The sequence below is a fragment of the Microcaecilia unicolor genome, chromosome 1, assembly GCF_901765095.1.
Source record: "Microcaecilia unicolor chromosome 1, aMicUni1.1, whole genome shotgun sequence".
In the NCBI taxonomy this organism is placed as follows: Eukaryota; Metazoa; Chordata; class Amphibia; order Gymnophiona; family Siphonopidae; genus Microcaecilia; species Microcaecilia unicolor.
The window spans coordinates 596,806,930-596,832,052 of NC_044031.1; the positions used below are offsets into that span (position 1 = coordinate 596,806,930).

Genomic DNA, 25,123 nt, shown 5'->3' on the forward strand with positions numbered 1-25,123 from the left:
ACTCCCTGCTGAGCAGGTGGTCTCTGGTGTCCTAGAAGTATCTGCGTCTGCTTCCGTGGTTGCCCTGGGTGAGGTGCAGCATGGGCTGGTGGCTCCGTGACTCCAACTTGCAGCTGGGAAGCTGTTGGCTTCCCCATAGTGGGTTGGGGGGCTTATTGTTTCCACTGATATGCGCAGGGGTGTTGGACTGTGACGGAAGCGGTGTGGCCCATCAGTTGGCTAGTGAGAGCGGTGGTGAACGACTTGCAGGCTTTTCAGGATGTACTGGAAGGCGAGGCGGTTCAAGTGCTGTCGGACAACACGACAGTGGTAGCCTATATCAGTCTGCAGGGCAGCACACAGAGCTAGACTCTGGCTGCTGAGGCGCGCCATCTTCTGGAGTGGTTGGAGAACCATGTGCAGTGCCTGTCAGTGGCGCACATTGCGGGTCAGAGCAATGTACAGACGGACTTTCTCTGTCCACATTTCCTGTATTCAGCAGAATTTGAGTTGTCAACAGAGGCATTTCTCCAGATATGTCAGCGGTGGGGAGTGCCAGAGATTGACCTGATGACTACCCGGGAGAATGTCAATGTGACCAAATTCTTCAGCAGAAGAAAATAGCTCTGGCCAAGGGATTAGATGCCATGGCTGACGTCAGCGCTACTATAAATCTTCCCTCCTTGGTCCTTGATAGGGCGAGTTCTTCACAGGATCAAGCGCCATGGGGGAACAGTCGTGCTTGTGGCTCCAGATTGGCCATGCCGTCCTTGATATGTGGACTTGGTCCGTCTGCTTGTGGGCCTGCCTTTGTGGCTTCCAGTATCGCCAGACCTCCTGCATCAGGTCTAGTTTGCTGGGTAACTACCTGGGCGTCTTTGCATACATTTTTGAAGCATTACAGAGTGAATGTGGCTGCATGGGCGGATGCTCGTTTTGGAGTGGTGGTTTTGTCTCGGAGTGGTGGCTTCCCACCCTCTTTAGGGAGTGCTTTGGTACATCCCACCAGTTTCTGGATTCATCTGCTGCCTTACCTGTTAATTATTTTTCCTTTCGTTGCAGCAGATGAATTCAGGATCCCTCCCTGTTCTTTAGCAACGTGTTCTTTTTCTGCTCAGTTTGTGACTGGATGATTTGTGTAGGTTGGGCTCTTCTTTTCATGTGCAGTAGTTTAAAAAAAAAGTCAAAAAATATTTTCTTTCAAGTTGACCAACCTACTAGTTTCTGGATTCATCTGCTGCGACTAAAGGAAAGAAAATGATCAGGTAAGGCATAATTTTACCATGAGGGGCATTTTCAATATGATGTTTAAATTCTACTTTGGCTGTTTTGCTCAAAACATCTAAAATTCAAATGGCGACTATAACATTTTTCAAAAATGAAAAATGTTATATTTTTTGTTTTGAAAATGGCCTTTTTCTAGATGTTGCTGTACTCAATGTGTTTATCTTTTTGGACTATTTTCTGAAAAGAAAAAATGTCCAAGTGAAAAATGCTCAAAATCAAGCCATTGGGGTGTAGGAGGAGCCAGCATTCTACCACACAGACATCCCAGTAGAGCAGTAAACCTACTTTACCCAACTATACACCACCATAGTAGTTCTTATGGCGTCACCTATATATGGGCACAGTAGATTTTTGGTGGATTTGGGGGGGTCCTCACACTTTCCACCACAAGTGTAACAGAATGGATTATGGGCCTGGGTCCCCTTCTGTAGAGTGCACTGCATCAACCACTAGGCTATAACAGGGATCCACTTGCTGCTCTAGTAGGACTGGCTATAACAGCTGAGGCTGTCATAGAGTTTGGTATGTACTGTTCCTTTCAAATCTTTGGGGGGGGGGGGGGGGGGGGGTCAGTGACCACTGGAGAGAGTAAAGGGGGGGGGGGTCATGACTTAATCCTTCCAGTGGTCATCTAGTCATTTAGGACAACATTTTCTGACTTAGTTGTGATAAAAACAGGTCTAGACCAAAACATTTAATTTGTAGCCCAGGACTTTTTTTGTTTTGCTCCATTATGGCACAAAATCGTCCAAGTCTTAACAATGCCCACATCCCACCCCCAACGTGTGCCCCCTTGTGATTTGAATGGACTGCCGATGAACTGCATACCAAAACATTTTAAAAAACAGGTTTTGAAAAATAGCGATTTGAACGTTTTAGCAAGCAAAACATCCAAATACCAGTTTATGCCATTTTTTTTAAAACGTTTTTCCTTTTGAGCCCTAATGTCTAACCAAACATAATGTTTTTCCTCTTGAGCCCTAATGTCTAACCAAACATAAATTGCAGAATAGTTTTTTTTCTACAACAGAAGAAAGCTGGTCTTCTAATGTTAAAAACGAATCTGTAATAATCTCTAAACTCTTTATATATTTTTCCCCAAATTATATCATTTTTTACAAAAACAGAACAGAAAAGAGCATAAGTAAATATGAAGCAACAATTTTGTGTTACATTTTTTTTAAATGATCAGCTTGTGGGCTAGATTTGCAGATGGCGGAGCAGTATTGTTAAATGTGAAGATATTGTGATGTGTATTTTGTTTTTATTGTGTATGTATCCTCGGATACCGCTGAGGTTTCTAGGTTTTAGGTGAGAGAGAACTTTAAAAGATCTATCTATCTATCCATCCATCCATCCATCCATCCATCCATCCATCCATCCATCCCAAATTGATGGAGAGGAGAGAAACCATTAAAAAGCAATAATAGCAAATGAAAAACTAGGTAATCAGCTACACAATAACAGGTGTAGTTACTTAAAAAGCTTTTACCACACCTTAGTTTCCTACAGGAGTCCCTATCCTGTGGGTATATCAATAGTGCAGGTTAATGATTCCTGCAGTAAATGAATAATGCAGCTTTCTATCAACTCCTGAGGCCATGTTATTCATACTACCCTGGAACATTTTAAAATGTCAACCATTACTAGAGTAATCTCTCCTCACCACAAATCTCTCTCCCCGCTCCCCCTGCCCACAGCCTCTTGAGCCTAGCCATAGAAATCTCTGGTATCTAACAAGTAGAAGGCAGGAAAGATTCCCAGTCACTGCTGCCCCTGTGCACGGTTCAAAATAGCACTGCAACCCCTAGCAGCAATCTTATTGTTAGCACCGTTTAGAGTATGGTGGAGGCAGGGGCAGAAGTGACTGGAGATTGTTCCTGCTCTGTATCCCCTAGACACCCAGGATTTCTATACTTCAGACGGGGGCCAGGAAAGAAGGGAGATTTGTGATGAGGTGTCTTCAGGAGGGTTGGGGGTTGGGGTTTCATGGGGAAAGGAGAGAGTACTCTATGCTTGGCCCCTTTAAGGTATGACCTGGGATTATTGGGCCATGAGTTTAGCAGCCTGGTGGTTCCATGCATGAACTTTGTCATTATATTTCCAGAATTAATGTAGGAGTAAGAAGTTGTTTTATATGCATTTGCCTATATATCCTGCAGTAACTTTTATATTAACTTGTATTACAGCCTGAGGAATTCAGCGCTAATAAGTCTTCACTGAATTCTCATTACTGCTACTAGATCTGCATTCAGGCAGGTTGTGGCCTTTGGTTGAACTCTATGCTTCCTAACACCTGCCAGAAAGTCACAGTACTTTTTCAGAAAGGGATGGAAGCTTGTAGAAACAGAAACTAGTAGAATATTGGGAGGACCAATTTCTAGCTAAGGGGAAGGTTTTGGTGATTATATAATGGATATTCTGCCCAGTGGCAATGTCTTCGGTCATCTCTCCTTCCTCTGACCCATAGTCTGTGAGGGAGACATTCTTGTCAAACTTGTGACAAATGTAAGACTCAGGGACAAGTATTTAGCCTTGCTAGGTTACCCAGATTAGCACAAATAAGACATTACAGTAAGTGAGAGGGGTCAAGTACTGGAGTCTAATAAGTTGCTAGCTTGTGAACTGCAGAGGAATTGGGGAACCTCTGCAGCCAACAGATCACAGGAAAAGGAGAATTAGATACCTGAGCAGCTTTGCTGTAATAATCAGGTGCCTCAGGTGCCCTTTTCATAATCTCTATGGTACAGGTAACATCTAGATCAAAGGAAAAGGATACTTATCACCTAGCAGGATTTCAAAAGATTTCCAGGTACAACCTACAGGACTTATAAAGAGAAAGATGATAGCTTCCAGCAGAGCCCCTACATCTCTAGCCAGTTGCCTGCTAATCAGTAAGTGGTGATAACTTCTTAATTAAGAGAGCATATCTTATTTACATCCTGCCTTAAAGGGAGCAGCATTTATTTACTGCGTGACCTGTGAATTAATTCAGTGTAAATGCTTAGGTCTTTTTACCACCTCTCCAAATCTTCATATACCAGTTATCCGAGGCTGCTGCTTATGAGAAAAGTAATTTATTTATTTACTAAGTATAGATAGAGAGATGTGGTAGCCGTGTTAGTCCACTCTTAAAGGTTATCAATAGAAATCAAACAAAATACAACATGGAAAAAAAATAAGATGATACCTTTTTTATTGGACATAACTTAATACATTTTTTGATTAGCTTTCGAAGGTTGCCCTCCTTCGTCAGATCGGAAATAAGCAAATGTGTTAGCAGATAGTATATATAAGAGAAACATCAAAGCATTACTTTGACAGTCTGACAGAGTGGGAGGGTGGGGGTAAGCATGGGGACATCAAAGCATTTCGTTGATATTCTAATAGGATGGGTGTTGGTAGGTGAGAGAAGGGTAATAAACAGAGAAATAAACAGAGAAATACAGCTTTATGGTTTGTAATGGAACGTAAGACCTTTGAAATAAGAATGATTGCATATTTTGACACCCAACAAACAGGACTTAATAAGGATCTGGGTTTTCTAACCCATTACAAACCATAAAGCTGTATTTCTCTGTTTATTACCCTCCTCACACCTACCAACACCCATCCTGTTAGAATATCAATGAAATGCTTTGATGTCCCCATGCATACCCCCACCCTCCCACTCTGTCAGACTGTCAAAGTAATGCTTTGATGTTTCTCTTATATATACTATCTGCTAACACATTTGCTTATTTCTGATCTGACGAAGAAGGGCAACCTTCGAAAGCTAATCAAGAAATGTATTAAGTTATGTCCAATAAAAAAGGTGGTATCTTATTTTTTTCCATGTTTTATTTTGTTTGATTTCTATTGATAAGTATAGGTACTGAGGCAGCATGGGCATAATTATACATATATAAGAAGCCATATTAATTGGTGTTTAAAAGCTTGGTGCTTGAATTCAACTTTTTCAGTTCTGCAAGTGATGGAGGAATGTCATCTGGTTTAGATTATTTAGAAATTTTACGTTTGCCAAGCTAAAGGGTAGAAAGGTCAGAGAGAGCAACTTCTTTCACCCTTTGTGAGTGATGGATTGCTAAATGCTGGCACATCTGTATACCATTATGAGCCAGGCATATTGCAGGCAATTTAAAAGGATTAGGCTGAAATGCTGTTTAGTTAGAAGAAAAGAATTAGATTTTAGAAGTGCTTAATATGTAGATATTCCTGATATTTAGAATATGTCTTATAAGGGATACTGATTCTGCTTATTTTAGAATATGTGTATTCTGGGTAGTTAATATGTAGAATACCTTTTTAAATCTAATGTTTGTTCAACTCTTTGCCTTACGTTCTGAGTAGGGCTGCAGTGAAAAGGTCAGCATATGGTTTGAGTTTTCTGCAGTTCTGGCTGGTTTAATGTATGGAGCTGATAGGTGAAAAGGGTCAAGAAAAGTCTTGATTAATTATAGGTAAATGTAGGAATGGTCCTGAAAGTAATAACAAACTATAGCTGTATGCTATTAAGTAAGACTGGCCCTTGACCCCTTAATGAATGCCAGAGTTCAGTTAGCAGTTAGTATGGAGTTGACTAGGAATATGAGAAATTAATCATAATGAAAATGTAAGAGACTGGGAGCCAAATTGTCTAGTGTGAGAGGCCCCAGGTCATAGGTCAGTTTGAGAAATATTAAACCTATGTAACTGATATTTTTAAAGTAATGATTGGCTGAGGCAAGGTAACCAATCTATTCTTTACCATCTGGAAAGTAAGGGGGGCTAGAGGTTAGAACTGTATTTAAGAGGGAGTAGAAGCAGCTTACGTCAGAAGGAACAGACAGAAGAAAGAGAGCTGAAGGAAGACAGACAGCAGAAGAAGAGAAGCAGCTGAGACAGAAGCCATAACATCCAGAGAGCTGAGAGAGAGAGAAGAAGAGACTTAATGCTGATGTCCTACTATGTTTGCTGGCAAATAAAGAAGATTTCTCTCTCACTCTGGTGTGTGCTGTTTGACTCCTGAAGTACCACAGATTCTGCTAACAATAGGGGTAATTCATGCATCAATTCCTGCAACAGTACAATTAATATTTTCTCATGGGAAGGTAGAACTACTGCATACATATGCTCTCTGTATGTGTCACTCCATCGTACTGAACTGAAACAGCTATTTTTATACACTTGTATTTAACAATGATTTACAAGGCTTCAGCAAGTTATCTTACGCGGGATCATCTGGTCTTTTTTTCAAAACTGGTTTCCCTCACCTGCTAGACCACATTCTCATGTTTGTTTATGCTTCCTCCTTTCCCAGGCCTGTTTGCCTGTAAGGATATCATATCAGATCATAAGTTCCTGGGCCTCATGATTTATGGCCTTTGCCCTTTGACTCTACTCCAGGGTGCATGACTCTGTTTATTATCTACACCTATGCCACTCAGGTGGTAAGACTTAAAATAAAAAAGGAGCCATTTTACTAAAGTGCACTCAGATTTGCAGTTAATGTGTTTTAATGTGGGATTTTACCATTGGATAACCGCAAATTTTGCATGGCACGTCTTGAGGGCTTTCTCACTTTTTTTTTTTTTTGCAGGTCATACGCTATTTAGGAGGCAGTAAAAGCTCTTGTTTCAACTAATGCACAGTTTAGCGCATGTTAACAAGAAAAATATAACAAAACCTTTAACACATTTGTGTGGAAGCCTATTAACAACGCGTTTAGGACCAAATTCTATAAATGGTGCCAAAAGATTAGTGCTGAAAAAAAGTATCGCTTAGCTCTATTTTTCATCTTGACAAGGGTCAAAAAAACACAACCTTGTCTCTGTTGAAGGTAATAATACACTTGCAGTGACATTTTAAATAAAAGTTGACCCCAGGGCCAAAACACAACCTTTCATCTGCAAAAAAAGCTTTCCTCCTCTGTTGTGTAGCTTGTGCTACATCAGATAACTGTATCTTATGGTCACAAGATGATTTTTTTTAATGTTTAAAGTAAGAATTCAAAATCGTGTTCTTTAACTCTGAAATGAAATTGACTACAAGGATAGCTCACTGATCTATGATCGATAAATTTTCTAAAAGAAAAGAAACAAAGCAGCATATAGATCAATATTATTCTCTTTAGCAATACCTTCAAAGTTATTCCCGTCTTTGCAGATAACAAAATTTTTCCAGGAATATAATGTAATTTAGAAATAGTTATTCTCTCAACCTGTTTGAGAGAGTATTTCTGAGAAATATCTACAAAGCAAAATTTCAGCCACATTCTCCATTAATTCTAACTCCCTGAGGATAACCAATCTGTCAGAAATTGCTGATGTACCTATATAAAGTCCTCATTTTAGATAATATTAAAAACTTTAACTATGAGATCCCACCTATCTGCTTCTTGTAGGATACCAAAGGTTAGGTTTCCTCCATTGTTGCCTTTTTGACAACAAGGTGGGTATTTCATCAAAAGTGTTAAGGCTGATTACCAAGAATTAATTTGAACATCCAGAGTTTGAGATGCCCTCCTTTTACTCCGAGAGATATCCTATATAATAAAATACACCTCCAACATTCTAAAACCTGGCTGCCTGTGTCCGTAACTTTCTGGGTCTCCGAAGCCTCAGCTGATGTCACGATGCATTACGCTTCGGCGTAATGCATCGTGACGTCAGCTGAGGCTTCGGAGACCCAGAAAGTTACGGACACAGGTGGCCAGGTATGCGACGGAGGCTACGGAGGTTTGGCGGCGGGAAGGCGGGCTCGAGAGGGTCGCGACAGTGGGGTCAGGAACTCTGAGGGGGGAGTTCCAATTCGGAGGGAGGGAGGTGGGCTTTGGAACGTGGGGCGGGGCGGGAAAGCGATGGGTCTGGAACTGGGGTAGGGGGGAACCTTGCTAGCGCCCATTTCCTTCCTGCCTGAAACGGGCCTTTTCTACTAGTCTTTAATAAAATTAGATACCTTAGGCGTGCTTCTTTGTAACATCCTAAGTTGTTCACTGTGAATCAGCAAAGACTTAAAATATAAACATTTAAAAATTAATGGTTTGACTATATCAGTGGGGACAGCCTAAGATGAGCAATGGGTCTTTATAGTTGCCATCAGTTGTAACTGGAAATTTGTGGTATTACCTGCTCTGTGTGTGGCAGACAAAGTGCTTTGCACAAAGCCAAATATATTACAATGATTACAATTCTGAGCTTCCACATGCAAGAAGTCATTAAAATGCACTCATGGAAATATTCTAAGAACAGAGATAACTAAAGGCTTTAAATTTTCCAAATTGTAGGCAGTGTTCCTTGCTAATTGGCAAATAAGCAGTACAGTCAGAGGAATCCTGGATACCGGCTTAAACAGATGTTCCCAACCCATCATTTGATTCAGTTCCAAAAGCTGGTGAGGGAGAACATCTATAAAAATAACCGCAAACCCAGCACTTAGGATTAGGATGGCCTGGAGAGAGCTTTGACCAAAACGCCAGTAATTTAGAACGTGAGGACAGTGCTGGACAGATGTCTGTGTTCCGCAAATGACAAGAGTGGGCTTTGATGGCAACTCCAGTAGTTGGAACACAAGGACAAAGCCGGGCGGACTTCTACGGTCTTTGTCTATTATTATTATTACTACTACTGATCATTTCTATAGCGCTACTAGACGTATGCAGCGCTGCACACATTATACACAGATACTTTCTCTGTCCCTAGGGGGCTCACAATCTAAGTTTTTTGTACCTGGGGCAATGGAGGGTTAAGTGACTTGCCCAAGATCACAAGAAGCTGCAGTGGGAATTGAACCCAGGTTGCCAGGATCAAAGACCACTGTACTAACCATTAGGCTACTCCACTCCAGAAACAGCAAAGAAAGACTATGATCAAGTATATACTATCATGTTCATTGAGAATGAATGTGACTGTTGGGCAGACTGGATGGACCATTCAGGTTTTTATCCGTCATCACTTACTATGTTACTATGTATTTCATTCTCCCTTTCATTATGAAAGCTCACCTTATACAACTATCCTAATCACTCCCTCCTTCTTCCCTCCTCCCTACCTGATCGCTACACATTATGAATTTTATCTGATATCTTGTTATGATTATGTCAACAAATCCATGTAAGCCACATTGAGCCTGCAAATAGGTGGGAGAATGTGGGATACAAATGCAATAAAATAAATAAATAAATAAATAAATATGATAAGTAATATATCATTGGGGGTAAACCATCACCTGGACTGGGCCTTCCGTTCTAGTAAGTCAGGACTCCACAATTAACACATTATCTGCTGACAGTTCCTCATGAATGTTTACAGTTTTATTATATAACATAAGACATTGTCATATTGGGTCAGACTAAAGGCCTATTTAACTCAGTATTCTGCTTTCAGCCATGGCCAAGTCAGGTCACAAGTTCTTGGCAGAATCCCAAGAAGTAGCAAGGCTCCATGCATAAGTAGTGGCTTTCCCTGGCTCTGTCTTAACAGCTTATGGCAGCGGTTCCCATTCCGTGGCAAATCCCGACCTCCCTTTCGCCACCACCTGAAAAATCCTGATCTCCCTTCTGCCACCACCTGAACCACTACTGCAGACAGCAGTGGCGGCAAAACAACAATAACAAACAAAAAAAAGCGCAGGGCTTCTGCAGCCTTCAAGTATGTGTTGCCAGTTCTGCTGGTCTTCTGCTGTGGCCTTGTGTTTTTTTTTTTTTTTGTCGCAGCTACAGGGGACACAATAGACGGCCTTTGGGATTCGTTTTTGCTGCCAAGGAGGTTGGATGAAAACAGGAGACAGGATGAAGAAACAAACAAACCTAGGAAACCAAACTATCAGCTGCAGCATCCACGTTGTACTTTATTGCTGGAGCATTTTTATTTAATCACACTTGTATTTTCAAACATCCCAGCTTGTGTAGCATACAGATGTACACAGAGGAAGTACAATAATGGAATAACTTTTCATAGGTAGAGTAGTAATTTGTTATAAATCGCAATCAGTGTGTCATTTGGAGGGGCTGGTTATAGGGACATCCTAGCACTTATATTTATGCAGAGAAAAAGATGGAGAACTGTGTGGCCAGAGGGGCGGAGTTCGTTGTCGCTGGGAGGGGGGGGCACAATAAATTGCTCGGACATGAAGGGTACCGTGAACCGAAAAAGTTTGGGAACCACTGGCTTATGGACTTTACCTCCAGGAACTTATCCAATCCATTTTTAAACCCAGCTGTGCTAACTGATTTTACCACATCTTCGAGCAATAAGAGCTTAACTATTAAGCTCGGGAACTGTTCACTGTCATTAAGTGAAAAGAATACATTTTCTCCTATGAGTCTTAAAATTATTACTCTGTAATTTCATGGTGTGTCCTCTAGCCGGTTCTTTGTTTTATTCTTTATTTCTTTCCTAATAATTCCTAACATTTTATTTGCTTTTTTGGCCACCACTGCAGATTTCATTCTTGAGTGGTGACCCTAATGTGGAATCTAGTATCATATAGATATAATTTGGGTTGTTCTTGCCAATGTGCATCACTTTGCAGTTGTCCATTTTAAATTTAATCTGCCAGTTTTGATGCTCAGTCTTCCAGGCTCTCATTGGTGACCAGGTTTAGACAGTTGATTTGAGCTGGAGAAGCAGTTAATGAGACTGTTAAAATAAATTAAAATATAGTGTTTTCAAGTTGGTTTTGTGTCACATTCTTATGCAGACAGAACCAGTAACTAAACATAATATAGCTGTAGATTCAAAGTACATAAAGGGAAAAAAACAGACAACTTAAAGAGATTCTTTTTTTTTTTTTTTCTCTTAGGGGCCGTGGAGGAGTGCCGCCTCCACCAGCAGGTACACCACGAGGGGCATCAGCTTCCAGAGGAGGAGTACCACCCACAAGAGGACCTGTAACACGTGGTCGTGGAATTCTAACCCCTCGAGCAAGAGGTGCACCTCCGCCAGCAGGTTACCGGCCACCACCTCCAACCCAGACACCATATGGAGACTATGTAAGTAAACTCTCTTATAACTAATAAGGGAAGTGTCATTAGTTTGGACTAAATTCTATATTTGGTGCCTAAGAAATCAGCTCCAAAAAACCCCCTGCTCAGCGCTATTCTATAAACTACGCTTAAAGTTAGGCGCCGTTTATAGAATAGCACTTACACCCAGGAACTACGACTACATTTAGGCAAAGCCAATTTACACCAATGGAAACATGATTCATCTGCGCGCACTTAAATTAGGCGCAGATCCCACCTTATTCTATAGTTACATGTGTAACTGAAAGGAACACCCCTGATTTTCCCATTTCCGTGCCCCCCCTTTTTTGACTCGTGCATAAAATTTAGGCACATAATTTTAATTCTAATTAGTGCCAATAATTGCTTGTTAAAAAGTCAATTATTGGTGCTTATTAGCTCATTCAATTAAAGTGCACATGCAAATTAGGTACACACCCAAATTTGTGCTTGCAATTTTTAGTGCTTTTTATAGACTTGGAGGGCTTGTGATTACTAGTAAAATGTATCATTTTACATCATTGAAAAACGTGGTGTTTTCATCATATTTTCTTTTTCATTATAAAACCATATTTGGGAAGGGTGATTTGCAGAAGCAAATTACCTGTATACAAAATTGCTTTCCTTATCTGGGTGAAAATAAATGCAGCGCTCAACAGCAGCAAAACATAGACTGGCTTGGGAGCATTCTTAGGCCAGAAAGGGAAAAAAGACTGTATTCAGGTTCTTGCTCTAGGTACATTTTCTTACTGTTTCCCTCTTAAGTGTTTTGTAAAATATCTGTCATAATTATGTTTGTGGATCCACTACATTAACAAAGTTTTGTGGATGCTGCCACAACGCTGGTGCCTATAGCTTGCTCTCTTCTGATTATGATTGTCCTGATTTGTTTATTTTTCCTTATCTGCCCAAGAAATAATTATAGTATCATCTTGCTGTAAAGGTTTTAATACTATTTGCTGAGCCTTTAAGTTGTTATAATGTTTGCTCATTTTACTCTCCATTTTCTCAATATCTTTTATTACAAATTTTTGAAATACATCTATTGCCGGATCAATTGGGCCAGGTGGCATCCAAGTAGATTGAATTCTTCAATATTGTTGCTCAAATGTAGGTTCTCCTGTATCTGAATTCTGTCCCCAAAAGAATTGTAATCTTAATTTCCAAAAAAATGTTTGAAGATGAGATCTATTCAAAAACAAATCATATTGTGTGGCTGGGACATATGATAACCCCAATTGTAATAAAGTTATTTGACTGGATGTTAACTGCTTAGAGGACAAGTTAAATACAGTCTTTAATGATTGCGGTTCCAACGAGCTCAAATGGGTTTTATTGTATGAACTGGCATGGTGGGTTCTTTGCTTTGCTTTCCATTCCCATTCTGATGCCTTTGGTTAAGCTCATCACTGGTGCTTGTAGATTTGACCATGTTACACAACTGTTCTGGAGTGAACACTAGCTACCCATCTCGTATAGATTAGTTTTTTAAAGATCCTAACGTTTAGGACATAAGATCTACTATGCAAGGTTCCCACTATTTCTGTTTTGTTTACTGTTTCCTTATTGTTTGGCTAGAACTCTTTGATCTACACATCAGAATCTGTTGGTGATTTGGTCCTTCAAACATATTTGCCTTGAAAATATATACAAAGTTCTATTTTCAGTGTTATGGATCCCTCATTTTGGAAGGCATTTCTTAATATATGTCTAGAGCCATCTTATCCAGAATTTAGAGCTTCTCTTAAAATCTATTTTCTTTTCTAAATGTTATTCTATCTGAGTATGACTGTGAATTGCCAAATGAGGCAGAAGGGGGGCCTGGTCTTGAACATCAGAGTATAACTTCTTCTGTTCTGTATATGATGGACTTCATTTCATCTGTCATTTTTATTTACTTTTACTATATTTTTATTTACATTTTATTTGTATTGTACATCACTCAGGTGGCCTGCAAATAAGCAGCATATTAAATTCTAAATAAACTTGAAACAAGTAGATTTGATTTTTGTGTTGAAAGAAAAAAAGTACACTCTAAAAAAGGCTAATGCAGAGGTTTTCAACCCAGTCCTCGGGGCACACCCAGCAAGTCGGGATTTTCAGGATATCTCCATTGAATTCAGTGACTATACCCAAGTGAGCTCTCGTAATTTAAATTGCAGATTCTATTACTTCCTTTACATTAACTGCAATACATTTTATATATTACTTAGTTTTTATTCATTATCTAGATTTTGACACATATCATTTCCGTACCATATTAGCACATACTCTTAACTTGACTCATACCTCACTCACTTCAGAGTTAGCAAAATAGCTAATACAAATTACAATCCTGAAGTGTATCAAGGAGCAAAAATTCTTGGCTCATTTGGTAAAACACATGTGATGGGAGTTTGTGTCCCTCTTATTGGTTCAACATCTGTCAACAGGCATTCTCTTTGCGCATTGTGCGCCCTTTTGAAAGCTTTTCTCACTATATTTTTGGGGTGACCCCTTTGTAAAAAACTTTTCTCCATATCAAAAGCTTGTTCCATAAACCCAGATTTTTCTGAACATAACCTGCGTATTCTTAAAAATTGCACCACGGGAATGCTGTTTTTCAAAGATAGGGGATGGTGACTTTGATATTGGAGTAAAGTTTTACGATCGGTTGGCTTCCTATACCCCTGTGTGACAAACCTACTCTCCTCAAATCTGATTGAAATGTCCAAAAAACAGACCTCTGTGCCCCCTCCTTGGCTAGAAAATGTAATGTTATGATCCATGTTATTTAAATACGTAAGAAATGTCTGTAACTCTTTGTGACTGCCTTTCCATATCAAAAGTACATCGTCGATGTACCTTCTCCAAAACAATATGGATGAATTGAATACGGTATTGTATATGTATTTTTCTTCAAATATAGACATATAAAGACAGGCTACCATGGCCCCCATGGCAACCCCCTTTGTCTGTAAAAATAACCTTTGTTGAAATCTGAAATAATTCTTTTTAATTACTAATCTAGCCATATGATTTAACAAATTTCTTTTGGCCAATGAAAAATCCGTCTTAGATAAGTAGCTATTAATAACTACTAATGCCTCTTCTTGTGGAATGTTCGTGTACAAATGCATTGACATCTAGTGTTATCATCAACACTGAAGTTTCTTGTGGAATTTTCAAATGCTGTAATTGCATAATCATATCTTTAGAATCTTTAACATAAGATGGGGATTTCTGAACTTCTGTTGCTAAATGATAATCTAAGTATTGTGAGAGAGCCTTTCCATTTACTATGGGGCGGCCCGGCGGTCTCTGTAGATTTTTATGAATTTTATGAATAAATGTATTCGAGGAACTGTTGGATATTGCTGATGTAAATATTTATATTCTTTATCAGAAAGAATACCCTCCTGCTTAGCTTGTTTTAACATTAATATTACTTCTTGACTATACTCTTTGGTTGGATTGTGAGGTAATAGAAATTAGTTTCGGCCAGCTGACTGGCTCATTATCATATTTTTCTCGATCTTGTACTATGACCGTGCCACCCTTATCGGCCCGGTTAATCACTATTGAATTGTCCTGTTGTAATTGTTGTAAAGCCTTACACATTTCTCTGTTCATGTTACCATTGTGCTTTTTTTGATTTTTTTCTTGCTTGGACACTTCTTTTAACACCCACTGTTGAAACGTACTTATAACCGGATTAATTGGGCCTGGAGGGACCCATGTCGAGGGGGCATGGGTATGTTCAACAGATTATGTTATATTAAGGGATCATAATAATCCCAGTTTTGTGCAGACTCCTTGATACACTTCAAGATTGTAATTTGTATTAGCTATTTTGCTAACTCTGAAGATCGAATGTAGTATGAATGAGAGAGAGTGAGGTATGAGTCAAGTTAAGAGTATGTGCTAATATGGTATGGAAATGATATGTGTCAAAATCTGGATAATGAATAAAAACTAAGTAATATATAAAACATATTGCAGTTAATGTGAACGAAGCATTGAATTCAGTGGGGATATCCTGAAAACCCTGAGGTGTGCCCCGACGACTGGGCTTAAAACCTCTGCACTAATGGATCCTTTTGGTTCCTGAAACTGTATTTTACCCTTGTAAGTTATCTGCAAGTACAAACAACTTTTGGAGTTTGCTTCTACTTTCTCTATAGTCTTGATTATTGCTAGATATACCCAGAGATGTTTCTCTAGGTAAATGGTTTTGAAAATTGTCCTCCCCATCTTAACTTCTGAGAGAGCATTTTGTTGTTCAACTTTGTAGGAAAGATGGATGCTTAGGAATTTTTCTGTTCTCATGAACAGAGTAAAATCCTTGGTAAATAGGTCCACTTATACTCGCACGTCATTTGACTGTCATTCATATGCCATATACCATTATCAGAATAATGCCTACTGAGATGTGAAAACGAAATAGCTGCCTTTTTATTGTAATGGCATCACAGTGGTTTTATCTGCCAGCCAGCCACATGCTGGATAATTTACCATTCTTGGTTGCAACATGTAAGGTGAGCTGGAACAAATGCTTCTGTTTCCCCTGGCTGTAATAACTGACCTTTCATTGTCTATATCTTTATTTTGTAAATCATATTTCTTGACTGTTATCTGATGTTCACTTTCATATCTAATGTATATTTAAAATAATGATATAAAGGGAGCCCACTAGATGCACTGGTTACGTTGCTTATTTTAAGCCTGTTCTACAAAGAAAACTAGCAAGCTACTTTTCTTTCTCTGAGGACAAGCAGGCTGCTTGTTCTCACATGTGGGTCGACGTCCGCGTCAGCGCAGGAAATGGAGCAAATTTTTGAAGCAAAAATAAAAAGTTTTGCCCAGAGTCTTCTGGCGCATGAATCACACGCACCGCTCATGCACGGACAACTTCCCGCCCATCGCGTAGCGTGCCCCTTAGTTCTTTTTCGTCTGTGACGAGGTAACAGACTTTTTTCCAATCTCCTCGTTTTTTGGGCCCAGGAACTAGAGTCTGATGACTTCTTTGTCATTAAAAAAAAAAAAAAATCAAACATATAAACGGCAAGTGACCGACTCATCTGCAAATGCGCAGTGCAGACTTCCCTCTCTATCCCGCCCTCGCGTCAAGATGTCATGACATCAGAGGGCAGAACAGAGAGGGAAACGGAGTTGGACTCTCAGACGCCTGGAAACGAACATCGCGCAAACCAACCTCCACTCCCCGCCGCCGCTCCCGTGCCCCCCCTTCATATCGGGCCCCCTGCACTGACCTGACAGCGCCTCTCACCTCCGTGTGGAAGCGCTGCAGGCAGCAGCAGAGCGATCTGCTGCCTGTAACGCTTTCACACAGAGGTGAGAGACGCTGTCAGGTCAGTGCAGGGGGCACGGAGGGGGGAAGGAGCGGCGGCGAGGAGGGTAGCTGGACATGGGGGGAGAGGGCATGGTTGCTGGACATGGAGTGAGAGCACGGCAGAGAGGAGGGTTGCTGGACATGGGGGGAGGGGGGAGGCCAAGGGAAAGAGGAGGGTTGCTGGATATGGGGGGGGGGGGGGGGGGAGGATCAGTGGACGGGGTGAGGCCAGGGGAGAGAGGAGGACTGCAATACTTGCCTGTTTTTACGGGCTTAACGGCTAGTATATATATTACCCGTAGTTTCTTTTAGTTTTTGACCTGTTTTTAAATTTACTTTCTTTTTCAATGCGGCCGGCCTTCTCCCTTTTTGTGCCCTTCTCTTTTTTGGCACGATCACACCGTTTGATTTCGCCAAAGTCGTTTTTCCATCCATGTCATCGAGGACACCCAGTGGCTTCAAACGTTGTACTCGGTGCAACCGGACCATCTCAGGTACCGATACCCATGCCTGGTGTATCCAGTGCCTTGTGCCCGACTGTAGCCCAGCCGCTTGTAGTCTGTGTCTTCGTATGAAGAAACGGACACAAGCGTCTCGAGAAGCCCAACGAGAAAAGCTTTTTTGGGGCTCAGTCCGGTCCTTTGACTTCGACATCGGCACTGAGGTTGTCGGCGTCGACATCGATAGGATCATCAACGTCGGGAGGAGAGGTAATGGCTGCCCCGAGACCACCACATGCTGGGAGCAGTGAGGCGTCGAGTGAGTCTCCACCTGCCTCGAGGCCTCCTGTTATGCAGGTCCCCCGGGATCGACCTTCATCGGACCTAGCCCCGAGGAGACATGAGGATTCCACATCTTCCTCATCGGTACCGATGAGTCTCGATGACAGGTGTCAAGCGAAGGCTAAGAAGCACCGTCATCGTTCTCCTTCGACACATGGGTCCGGGGCGTCGAGAGAGTCGGCACCCGAGAAGCGTTGGTGTCGAGAGGACTGCTCCCCCTCTATACAGGAGGTGCCGATGCATCGCTCTCGTGGCAGCCTGATACCTCCTTCTGAGCCTCGACAGATTGTGCCACCGACTGCTCCACTGACCCCACAGCCTTTTCCGATGACGGCTCTCGACGAACACATCCGGGCCCTGCTTCCAGAGGGATTGCTACAACAGTCTGCTTCGGTGTCAGGGGTTGCTTGTGCCTTCCGTACCGCCAGCTGTGGCTGCGTCTGCCCCTTCCCCTGTGGAGAGGTCCCCGGCCTCTGTGCCACCTGCGGCATCGACGTCAGCTGCCACCCGGGTTGACTCCCCTTCGACGTCGTTGGAGGAAGCTTCACCGCAGTCTTAGGCAGGCATCGACTTCTCGACATCGTCATCGAGGACATTGTTCCTCGGTGTCGAGGCAAGCTCAGTCTCAGAGTGCCCTGAGGGAAGTCTTATCCGATACTGAAGAGGAGCGTTCGTGGGAATCAGAGGAAGACCCCAGGTCCTTTTCTTCTGACGAGTCCTTTGGGATTCCCTCTGACCCTTCCCCTCCACCAGAAAGGAGACTATCTCCACCGGAGAGTCTGTCCTTTACATCTTTTATCCAGGAAATGGCTACGGCTATTCCTTTCCCTATGGACGTTCAGGATGAGCCCAGGGCTGAGATGCTGGATTATCTTTCTCCACCTAGAGAGGCTGTGATGGCTCCTCTACATAAGTCCTTATGCGGAACTGGTCGTTCCCTCTGTCTGGTCCTATGATCCCTAAGAAAACTGAATCCCAGTATCGGATCTACAGTGAACCTGGATTGATGAGGTCTCAGTTACCTCACAATTCCATGGTGGTGGACTCCACCCTCAAGAGAGCCAAGAGTACTAGGGACTATGCCTTGGCGCCCCCAGGCAGAGAAGCTAGCACTCTTGATTCTTTTGGGAGGAAAACGTATCAGACCGCTATGCTCGCCGCCAAAATTCAATCCTACCAGCTCTTCACGAGCATCCACTTGCGTAACTCGGTGAGGCAACTGTCCAGCTTGGTTGATACACTCCCTCTGGAGCAGACCGAGCCTTTTCGCCAGGTGGTCAGGCAGCAGAAGGCGTGTCGAAAATTCCTGGCCAGGGGTACGTTCAACACTTCTGATGTAGCATCCAGGATCGCTGCCTACTACTACTACTTGACATTTCTAAAGCGCTACTAGGGTTACGCAGCGCTGTACAATTTAACATAGAGGGACAGTCCCTGCTGAAAGAGCTTACAATCTAAAAGACAAGTGAACGATCAGTCCGATAGGGGCAGTCAAATTGGGGCCGTCTGGATTTGCTGAACGGTAGGAGTTAGGTGCCGAATGCAACATTGAAGAGATGGGTTTTAAGCAAAGACTTGAAGATGGGCAGGGAGGGGGCTTGGCGTATGGGCTCAGGAAGGTTGTTCCAAGCATAGGGTGAGGCGAGGCAGAATGAGTGGAGCCTGGAGTTGGCGGTGGTGGAGAAGGGTACTGAGAGGAGGGATTTGTCCTGTGAACGGAGGTTACGGGCGGGAACGTAAGGGGAGATGAGGGTAGAAAGGTAGTGAGGGGCAGCAGACTGAGTGCATTTGTAGTGATGCTCATGGCTGCGTGTTTCTGACCTGGATCATTCGGTCCAGCAGCGGATGGCGGATGTTCCTTGCCGGGGGGGATAACCTTTTTGGTGAGAAAGTAGAGGATCTAGTTGACCAGATCAAGAAGCACAATGATGCTATGGATTCTCTCTCCCACCGGGCGTCTTCTGCTACTACTCCTGCTTCTCGGCAGCCTGCCCAGGCTCAGTCCCAGCGCGCTCGTTCTTGTCAATAGTGTGCGCCTAAGGCCACTGCGGCTCCCCAGCAAAAGCAAGGGACGGGCTTTTGACTGGCTGCAGTTCAGCATAGCCTCTGTAAACGTGTCCGTACTGGATGACTTGCCAGTTGGAGGGAGGTTAATTTTTTTTTTCACCAAAGGTGGTCTCTTATAACCTCCGACTGGTGGGTTCTTCAAATTGTCCGGTTAGGATACACCCTCAATCTGGAATCCAAACCTCCAAATTGCCCACCGGGAGCTCAGGCCTACAGCTCCCAGCACATGCAGGTACTTGCAGAGGAACTTTCCGCCCTTCTATAGGCCCAAGTGTTCGAACCCGTTCCACCAGGGGAAGAAGGGCTGGGATTCTATTCCAGGTACTTCCTTGTGCAAATGAAAACAGGGGGGATGTGTCCCATCCTAGAATTAAGGGCCCTGAACAAATATCTTTTTCGAGAAAACTTCAGGATGGTTTCCCTGGGCACCCTTCTTCCCATGATTTAGGAAAATGATTGGCTATGCTCTCTGGACTTAAAGGATACTTACACACTACCTGTGAGCTGGAAGTATTGAGATGTGTATCTTCGATTTTGGCTGGAAACACAGTACTGCCTTTTGGCCTGGTGTCTGCGCCCAGAGTGTTTAACAAATGCCTAGCTGTAGTCACAGCGTCACTACGCAGGCTGGGAGTGCATGCGTTTCCTTATCTCGACGATTGGCTGGTGAAGAGCACCTCCAAGGAAGGTGCTCTGGAGTCATGCGAATGAGTATTCGGGTGCTGTAGCTACTGGGGTTCGTCATCAATTATCCCAAGTCCCATCTCACCCCAGTCCAAAAATTGGAATTCATTGGAGCTCTGCTGAACACTCAGACAGCTCGAGCTTATCTTCCCGAGGCAAGGGCGGACAACCTTCTGTCCCTGGTGTCCATGGTTCGAGCGTCTCAGCAGGTCACGGCTCGGCAGATGTTGAGACTTCTGGGCACATGGCTTCCACAGTTCATGTAACGCCCATGGCACGCCTACATATGAGATCAGCTCAATGGACCCTAGCTTCCCAGTGGTTTCAAGCTGCGGGGGACGATTCGATCCAATTTGACCATGGGACGACCATTCCAAGTTCCTCAGCCACGAAAAGTGCTGACAATGGATACATCTCTCCTGGGGTGGGGGGGCTCATGTAGATGGGCTCCACACTCAGGGAGACTGGTCCTTTCATGAAAGAGGCCTGCAGATCAACCTCCTGAAATTAAGAGCGTTCTGGAACACTCTCTAAAGACTTTCAGAGATCGGCTGCCCAACCGAGTAATCTTAATTCAGACAGACAATCAGGTTACCATGTTTTACACCAACAAGCAGGGGGGGCACCGGATCTCACCCTCTGTGTCAGGAAGCCGTCCAGATGTGGCTTTGGGCTCGCTGTCACGGCATGTTTTCTCCAAGCCACTTATCTGACAGGCGTAAACAACAGTCTGGCCGACTGGTTGAGCAGGATAATGCAACCTTACGAGTGATCACTGAACATGGGCGTAGTCCGCAATTTCTTCCGAGCATGGGGCACCCCCTCGGTGGATCTTTTTGCCGCTCAGATCAATCACAAGGTCCCATCAGACTAGCGTCAGATGCCTTTCTCCTACATTGGGGAACAAGCCTTCTGTATGGGTATCCTCCCATACCTCTAGTAGGGAAGACTTTGCTGAAACTCAAGCAGGACTGCAGAACCATGATCCTGATTGCACCCTTCTGGCCGCATCAGATCTGGTTCCCTCTTCTTCTGGAGTTGTTCTCCGAAGAACTGTGGAGATTGGAGTGTTTTCCAACCTTCATCACACTGAACGATGGGTCGCTTCTGCATCCCAGCCTCCAGTCTCTGACTCTCACGGCCTGGATGTTAAGAGCTTATTATTCGCCTGCTTGGGTCTTTCAGAGGGTGTCTCCCGAGTCTTGCTTGCTTCCAGAAAAGATTCCACGAAGAAGTGTTACTTTTTCAAATGGAGGAGGTTTTCCGTCTGGTGTGACGGCAAGGCCCTAGAATCCTCTTTCTTGTCCTACACAGACCCTGCTTGAATACCTTCTACACTTGTCAGAGTCTGGTCTCAAGACCAACTCCGTAAGTGTTCATCTTAGTGCGATTAGTGCTTATCATTGCCGTGTAGAGGGTAAGCCTTTCTCTGGACAGCCTTTAGTTGTTTGCTTCATGAGAGGTTTGCTTTTGTTAAAGCCCCCTTTCAAACCTCCACCAGTGTCATGAGATCTCAACTTCGTTCTCACCCAACTGATGAAAGCTCCTTTTGAGCCACTTAATTCCAGGCCTTAGTACATGCAACTTGTATCAAATTTCTTCACAACAGAGTAGTCATCCACACTCACCCTAAGTTCCTGCCAAAGGTGGTGTCGGAGTTCCATCTGAACCAGTCAATTTCCAACATTCTTTCCCCGTCCTCGTACCCGCCTTGATGAAAGCAGTTTGCACACCTTGGACTGCAAGAGAGCATTGGCCTTTTACGTGGAGCGGACAAAGCCCTTTAGACAGTCCGCCCAGCTGTTTGTTTCTTTCGATCCCAACAGGAGGGGAGTCGCCATCGGAAAACGCACAATCTCAAATTGGCTAGCAGATTGCATTTCCTTCACATGCCCAAGCTGGGTTGACTCTAGAGGGCCATGTCACGGCTCACAATGTTAGAGCCATGGCTGCGTCAGTGGCTCACTTAAAGTCAGCCTCCAGATTTGCAAGGCTGCAACATGGTCATCAGTCCACACATTCACATCTCACTACTGCCTTCAGCAGGATACCTGATGCGACAGTCGGTTTGGGCAGTCAGTGCTGCAGAATCTGTTCTGGGTTTAGAATCCAACTCCACCCCCCCAGACCCATTTTTGTTGTGTTCCAGGCTGCACTCTCAGTTAGTTGTTTATGGTTTCAGGTCAATCTAAGTTATGTCCTCGCCGTTGCGAGTCCCAATTGACCAGTGTTCACTGTTTTGAGTGAGCCTGGTTGCTAGGGATACCCCACATGTGAGAACAAGCAGCCTTGTCCTTGGAGAAAGCGATGATACTTACCTGTAGCAGGTATTCTCCGAGGACAGCAGGTTAATTGTTCTCACAAACCCGCCTACCTTTCCTTTGGAGTTGTTGTTTCTTTTTATGCTTTTTGATTTAGCTAAGGAACGCATTCACAGGAAGGGCGGGAAATCGGTCCACGCCTGCGCGGTTCATGCTGCACGCGCCAGAAGACTCTGGCAAAACTTTTTTTATATTTTGCTTGCATAATGCCGATTCCTGGGCTGACGCGGACGTTGAGCCACATGTGAGAACAATCAGCCTGCTGTACTCGGAGAATACCTGCTACAGGTAAGTATCTTCGCTGTACTTTACCTGTCCACTGCAGAGCTGGTTTTGATTTATGCTTACTTGAGGAAAACAGAGAATTCTTTTTATCACAAATAGGCACTGTAACTTCAAGCTTGAATCTTGCTTCATTGGTACTCTATGAGCACTTTCAATTTTGAATGGCCTGTTAAAATTGTAGCTTGAGTAGACTTGGAATGAAATCTATAAGTTGTCTATTGTTGGTCCCTTTGTTGCCCTCCAGTACTTCTAGTTGAAAGATTATTTCTTCTATTTCGATTACCAGCATCTCAAGGACAGTCAGTAGCTCTAGTGCCATTTTATGGGTCTTCCAGGTTACTAATGGAGCCCTCTGCTTCAGTAAGCTGAATTTCCATATTGGGGACAATTGTCTTGATTGCAGCATTGTTCTCAGTAAGAACAGCAATATTATGAAGCTTGTTTGTAACCACTGTTGGATTACTGATACCATCTTTATCAAAAGCTTTGCCGGGTGAAGGGAGGATCTGGTTTAAACAGAGCACATGCCAAACACCACCTCAGTCTTCGGCTTTTGATTAGACATGATGGCAATTGAATTTAAATCGTAGTACAATGTCATGGAGCTTCAAATTTTGATAATAAATCAATAAGTCTGCAAAGCACATTTCCTATAAATCCATTTAGCAACTGCATTCGAGCACCACCACCCCCTCCCCCCCTCGCAATCCTTGAAATAATCCTGAAGCAAAATTAAAATGTTATTTGGGAAAAATTTAAGAATCTCATGTTTGTTATTCATAAAGAATGCTACCACATTGTTGGTGTCTGCTTGTTGTAGTGCCTCATTTTTTATTCCCCTTTTTTCTGTTAAAGGCAGTCTATAGCTAGAGACGTTTGTATTATACTCTTAGTAATAACTAGACTGAGATGGCTCCGTATGACAGCAACAGGCAGGAAATAGCATACATACAGAGTGAGGTGGCTCAAAAGTTTTTTGTTTTTTTTTGTATCACTAAGCTGGAGTAGTTTCTCCAGTGGTCTCTGGTGATGTCACCTATGCTCCTCAATTGCACAGATCATACTTTATTGTACCTGTGAAACTGTGAGCCCACTAGGGACAGAGAATATATACTTGTATATAAAATGTAAACCACTTTGGTTTTACCTCAGAAAGGCAGTATATCAAATGTATACTCATACTTATTTATGTAGGATTTAGCACACACCTTTTCAGTATTAGTTTAAGGCAAGTTACATTTAGATACAGCAATTATTTCCCTGTCCCTAGAGGGCTTATAATTTAAGTTTATACTTGAGGTAATAGAGGGTTACTAAGATTTGCCCAAGGTTACAAAGTGTGTCAGTGGGATTTCTACCCTGGCTGTCCTAGTTCTCAACCTGCTGCTTTAACCACTATGCTGCTATTCCACCATGTTGTTACTACATGTCTTTGATTACAGTGGCATACAATAAAAGATATATGTTGAATTAATTTAAAAAGGAAGACAGTTGGATAGAGAAATATTTGAAGAATATAACAGATAAGGAATTACTTGATAGGGTTCTGTATACTTCTAATATATTGTAATTACCTGACTTTGTTTTTTAACTCTCTGAAGTATAAGAATTGTTTTTCAAGCATCTGTTTCCTGAGAGAAGGTCTGTTTATGTCTTCATTTAAGTATTAAAACAGCATTATTGAATTTGTCCAGGAAAGAATGAAGGGCTATTTTGCTCTTTATTTATATTTTAAGTACTGTACATTCTCAACCCATAATATTGTCTTTCCTATAGCAATTCTGTTATCTGTATCTGTTTTACATTTGAATTTGACTTCGGCTTAATCCTCTTTTTGCAGACCAAAACAAAACCATTTTCATAAAAAAAGAATGTTAAATGATCTATTTCAAATGTTAAACAGGTTGTTTCCAAGTTCTCCGTTATCGATGTTGATTTTTTGCAGCTGCTTTGATCACATATGACTTTTATTATGCATTCACAGTAAAATTGTATAATGGTATGCGTTATCTGCAACTGGGTTTTCCAAACTTTTGGCTGTATAGACCCTTGTTTAATGTCCAGAAAGTTCAAGGACCGTCCACCAGTCCGTATCTAACATGCTTCCCTTCAGCCAGTCCTCAGCTGTCACTCAAGTGCATAAGTATTGCCATACTGGAACAGACCGAAGGTCCATCAAGCCCAGCATCCCATTTCTAACGGTGGCCAATCCAGGTCACAAGTACCTGGCAAGATCCCAGAAAAGTGCAATACATTTTATGCTGCTTATTCTAGAAATATGCAGTGGATTTTCCCCAAGTTCATTTTAATAATGATCTATGGACTTTTCCTTTAGAAAGACATCCAAACCTTTTTTTTAAACCCCGCTAAGCTGACTACTCTTACTACATTCTCTGGCAACGAA

General features: G+C 42.6%; 1 protein-coding gene across 1 annotated transcript in view; it reads left to right on the top strand.

Moving 5' to 3' along the window:
* KHDRBS3 (KH RNA binding domain containing, signal transduction associated 3) overlaps positions 1-25,123 on the top strand; it is a 443,659-nt gene that overhangs the window by 187,131 nt on the left and 231,405 nt on the right. The window contains exon 6 of the mRNA XM_030219492.1: positions 11,047-11,236. Within this exon, the coding sequence (XP_030075352.1) occupies positions 11,047-11,236 (190 nt within the window). The remainder of the gene's footprint in view (positions 1-11,046; positions 11,237-25,123) is intronic.